Source organism: Otolemur garnettii, unplaced genomic scaffold (assembly GCF_000181295.1).
Source record: "Otolemur garnettii isolate 467f Iridium unplaced genomic scaffold, OtoGar3 scaffold00178, whole genome shotgun sequence".
In the NCBI taxonomy this organism is placed as follows: Eukaryota; Metazoa; Chordata; class Mammalia; order Primates; family Galagidae; genus Otolemur; species Otolemur garnettii.
In genome coordinates this window covers 3184845-3190289 of record NW_003852573.1, presented here as the reverse complement: position 1 = coordinate 3190289, position 5445 = coordinate 3184845, and the positions used below count along the sequence as shown (strand labels likewise).

At 38.1% G+C, this 5445-nt stretch overlaps 1 protein-coding gene across 2 annotated transcripts in view; it reads right to left on the bottom strand.

Moving 5' to 3' along the window:
• TATDN3 (TatD DNase domain containing 3) overlaps window positions 1–5445 on the bottom strand; it is a 27716-nt gene that overhangs the window by 21019 nt on the left and 1252 nt on the right. For both annotated transcript variants that reach the window (XM_023519503.1, XM_003800530.3), the window contains exons 2-4: window positions 4072–4104; window positions 3033–3106; window positions 2739–2823 (exon numbers count right to left, since the gene is read on the bottom strand). In XM_023519503.1, coding sequence (XP_023375271.1) covers window positions 2739–2823; window positions 3033–3106; window positions 4072–4104 — 192 coding nt within the window. The remainder of the gene's footprint in view (window positions 1–2738; window positions 2824–3032; window positions 3107–4071; window positions 4105–5445) is intronic.

The window sequence follows — 5445 nt, the reverse complement described above, 5'->3', positions numbered from 1 at the left end:
CCCGCCACAATGCCCAGCCATTTTTTGGTTGTAGCCATCATTGTTGTTTGGCGGGCCCGGGCTGGGGATTCGAACCTGCCACCTTAGTTGTATGTGGCTGGCGCCTTAGCTGCTTGACCCACAGGCGCCGAGCCAGCCAAGTTAATTTAATGAATGTTTACTACATACCTAGCTTTGTACTACATATTCTGGAAGGTTCTAAAGATGCAACAAGGTATACTTCTTGCTTTAAAGGAATTTATAATCTAATAAGTAAGGAAAAATTAAACTGTGGTATGGACTACAAGTGCAACGGGAACAAAAATGGGCCAACTCTGCTCATCTCTGTTCTATTCTGCAAGGCTATCCAGAATCTGATGAATTTGTATCTGCTTTGAAATCAAGAATTACTGGGCGGTGCCAGTGGCTGAGTATGGTGCCAGCCCCATATAACAAGGGTAGCAGTTCGAACCTGGCCCCAGCCAAACTGTAACAATAAAATAGCTGGGTGTTGTGGTGGGCGCCTGTAGTCCCAGCTACTCGGCAGGCTGAGGCAGGACAATCGCTTAAGCCCAAGAGCTGGAGGTTGCTGTGAGCTGTGATACCACAGCACTCTATCAAGAGCAACAAAGTGAGACTCTGTCTCTTAAAACAACAACAAAAACAACAAAAAAGAAATCAAGAATTACCTATCTATCGCTGGTATGTTAATTAGTTTTTTAAGGCAAATAGCCCTATCAGTTTTATATTAATGCCCAATAAATGTACATGACAAATCCACCCACTTTTCTTTACCCCCACTACCACTCTGGTCCAATCCACCATCGTTTCTCATGTGGACTACAGCAATAACCTTTTTCCTCCCTTCTTCCTGTTTTGCTCTCTTCAGAATTGATTTTTTACACCATACTCCAGGGGATGTTTTTAAAATATAAATCACATCTTGTTGCTTCCTACTTCAGCGTACTGCATGCAAAATAAAATCTAACAAGGCCCCGTATAAGACCTCTGACCATTCCTCTGACCCCAGCACTATTACTTCCTTTGCCTTTTACTTCTAGCTACATCAGCCACCAGCTTTTTTTTTTTTTTAGCACATAGAGCTTATTCCTATCTTAGGACATTTGTTCTTTGTCATTTCTTTTGCCTACAATACTCTGACCCTCTCTTTGCTTGGCCAATATCTTTGTAGTATTCAGGTTGCTGCTCAAATGTCATCATCTCACAGGTCTTCCCTGGTGACACACTCTAAAAACCAGCCATAATAACTATCATATAACCTTGTTTTATTATCTTCAAAGCATTTAGTGCTATCTAAAGTTGTCTTGTTCTTATGATTGCCCAATCTAGAATCTCACTGAGGGATCTCATTCACTGTTGGACCTATAGTGTTGAGAGCAGTGCCTGGCCCATGGTAGGTGTTCAGTAAACACTAGCTGACTAACTAAATACATGCCTATTGGTATAAATCTCTACATAAAAGGGAGAAGAGCTGCCCTGCTATGATTCTCAACAGTTTGGGAATTGTAACTCTGGCAATTAAGCAAACTTGATTATACTCAACATCCCAACTACAAGTCTTTTTACTTGAAGTGAATTAAAAGTAATTTTATTTTGAAATAAGCAGAGCTACTTAGGGTGTCTTAGTATGTGAAGAGACATACATCATTCTATGTAAGAAATGATGCCCATATCTTAATTGATTCATAGGTAACAAAAATTCATTACCTCTTCAGAATGGTCTTATCAACCCATTATGGAAGAAAGCATTCAAGAAACTGTATTCCTCTTGATACAGGAGAGAAGTATAAAATGTAGGACATATTGACTTTTGTGAGTCAGTGAGACCTTCTGGGTACAATGTTTTAGGAGAAAGTATAAAATCAATGCAATTGATAGACTGAGAGCATTCCTGTAGTAATGGTTCTGTTTTCACAGAAGATACTACTTGAATTTATCTGTTTCCTTATAGTATGGCACCTGTGAGTTTGTATCTTTCTTTTCTGGATAGTCTATCACTTTTTTTGTAAAAGCAGTATGAACACCAGACAAAAAAATATTAAAAAAAAAAAAGTTACTCGTAATTCTACTACATCATCACAATTTCTACCACGTATGTGTTTTTCTCTCCAGTTTTTTCCTTATAGAATGTATTTTTATGTAGCTATTTTTATAATGAATAAACCATTTAGTAAGCTGCTTCTCTCCCTGTTATACTGTATGCATTTTCCATGTGCTACACAAACTTTTTCTACAAATGCATTATTTTTAACACTCTATAAGTTAACTAATGAGTCTTTTATTTCTGAAGCTCTAGCCTATTTCCACTTTTTCTATAAATGATGTTGTAACAAACACCTTCCTGAAAGAAAGTTGTGTTTACTTCTTTGGACTATTTCTTTAGAACATAAATTAGAGAAAGGTGGATTACTGAGTTAAAAGACATTATTTGGCTCATGCCTATAATCCTAGCACTCTGGGAGATTGAGGCTGGTGGATTGCTTGAGCTAAGGAGTTTGAGACCAGCCTGAGCAAGAGTGAGACAGACACTGTCTCTAAAAATAGCTGGGTGTTGTGGCAGGCACCTGTAATCCCAGCTACTCAGGAGGCTGAGGCAAGAGAATCGGTTGAGCCCAAGAGTTTGAGGTTGCTGTGAACTGTGACACCATGGCACTCTACCAAGAGTGACAAAGTAATATTCTGTCTCAAGAAATAAAAAGACTTTTTTTTTTATGGCTCTTGTTTTATATGACTCTTACCTTTAATGTGACACTTCTTTGGTCTTCTGATGAAAATCCTTGAACTGGGTGGACACCCAAGCATGGCAGGACAAACCCACTATACCTGAAAATGTAGAACTAATTATAAAAATAGGAATGGCAGACTAGAAGACTACTCTGAAAAACAAGTAGGAAAAAACCTCTTTAAAGGGCTATGGTAAAATGCTTTTCCTACTCATTCCCTTTAAAAATATATCTTTGATATTATAAATTGAGCATCATTAACTATGCCCTTATTAATAACTTCTTAATAATCTTATTTAGAAGTAGCACCTCTCTGAAAGTTGCATAATCTTTTCAAATTCTCCTGAATGTTCAGCAACCGCCACAAGGGCCACAACATTGGCCTGGAAAAGAAAAAAAGAATAGAATAGTTAGAGTCCCAAACAATACACATATTTCATATAAATCACATAAAATTTGACAGTTTTCTGTGCATTCTAGTTATGCTTGTTCACTCAAGCTCCATCAATATAATCAAAATGGCTACCACTGTGTACTTTACTGTGTTTCAGGCCCTATGTTCTTTGACTATAAATGTTTCTTCATTTAATCTACACAAACCTGTGGGGTAGGCATTGCTGCAATCCACTGTATAAATCAGGAGACGGAGTTTTGGATGGAGTGAAATAACTTGTCCAGGGTTATTAACTCCAAACCACATACTCCTAATTGAGTTGCCACAGATAAATTGGCTGCATATAAAAATGTACTGGCAACCACTTCTAGTTCTATCACTTTGTGGGAAGACCACAAAATACTAGTTATGATGAATTTCATAAATATTTCCCAAAATAATAATCTTTCCCCAATCAAAATTTTCAGAAAACTTTTATAAGAAATCCCTGATCTCCCAAATAGTATAAATTAAAAAACTGAAAGATGGACTGATCTGTTCCAGAGTGCTGGAAGCATGATGGCTGTGGGAGTATGTATTGAATTCAGACAAACTTGTTTCTATCATTTTATTACCATGTGTCTTTGGACTAGTTACTTATCTCTAGGCCTCACTTACCTCATTTATACAATGGGAAATGGTTGGCTATAAAATAATAACTTCCTCAGAAGGTTGTGAAATATTAAATGAGATAAAGTTCAAAAAGGGATCAGCTTAGTGACTGGCACATACTAAAAACTTATCAAATGCTTCTTATTAATGACTGAAATGACATCAACACAGTATATCTACATTTCAAGATGTTTTAGCTTAAAATTTAGTAGGAAAAATAAAAGGGCCATGATATATTTTCTTTTTTTTCCTTGTTGTTCTTAAAGACCAGCGTCCTAGTAACAAATAAAGATATTGACTTACCTTCTTGGCTTTCTCCAACACATCATCCAGATCCTAAAATAAGCATAAATTATTTTAGATGAATAAGTAATGGCCTTTGGAAGTATACATCAGTGAGTTGAGGCACCATAAAGAATGACAACGAGAGCAAGGAACAGGGTGGCAGAGAGCAAAGAACCTACACTGATCCATCTCCTGTTTACTCTTACTCTTAGCAAAGTCTGGCTTCTCTTCCCACTCCACTAAAACAGAAACCTCAATTGTCAAATATAAAGGACAGTTCTCTATCCTTCTCTTATTCTGTTCTTCAGCAGCATTTGTAACCCCTTACTTGCTTACTCTTTCCTCCTTGAAATATGTTCCCCTCTTGGCTTCTGCATGAACAATCTCTCCAGTAGCTGCTTCTGAGTATCCTTGACTACCTTTCTCTTCTTTTTCTGACCTCAGGATGCTGTACTCTTTCTTTACTTGCCTTAAGTGACCTCATCTGCTTTTAGTTTTAATTACTGCTGAGTTTCCAATTTTTATCTCCAGTTTATAAGTCTCTCCTGGAAGCCATGATTCACATGTAAAATACCACATGACATCTCCACTTGGATGAGACTAGACTTCCCAGTATATCCCAACATATGTCTTTGTTTGTTCCTCACACACTTATTCCTTCTGCCTACCTCTCAACCCCCTTCCCGCAAACCTTGGTCTACTCCCATCTCAGTAAACATTACAGTCTTCCCTACAGCACAAGCTAATAATCTGAGCCATCCTCTATACCTTCCCTTCCCTTGTTCTCTGCATCTAATTCTTCAGCATGTACTGGGAATTCTATCTCTAAAATATACCTTGAATCTATCTGCATCTCTCAAACTTCTACCATCATAGTACCAACAGCCAACCAGACTCCTAACTGTCGTTTAGTTTCCGCTGCATTCATTTGCCACATGGTAGCAAAATGGTCTTAAAATGGATATAGGATTTTTGTTACTCTCTATTTATTTACTGACAGAGTCTCAAGCTGTCACCCTTGGTGGAGTGCCGTGGCGTCCCAGCTCACAGCAACCTCATACTCTCTGGCTTAAGCGATTCTCTTGCCTCAGCCTCCCAAGTAGCTGGAACTACAGGTGCCCGCCACAACACCTGGATACTTTTTGGTTATAGCTGGCACCGTTGTTTGGCAGGCCTGGGCTGGATTTGAACCCACCAGCTCCGGTATATGTGGCTGGAGCCCTAACCCTAGCCACTGAGCTACAGGACCCAAGTCTGTCACTCTCTCTTTAAAAAAAAAAAAATAAATAAAAATGGATTCCTATTGTTCTTCTAATGTAATCCAAACTCCTTATTGACCTACTTCATCTATCCCCAGTCTTTTTTTTTTTTTTTTTTTTTTTTGAGACAGAG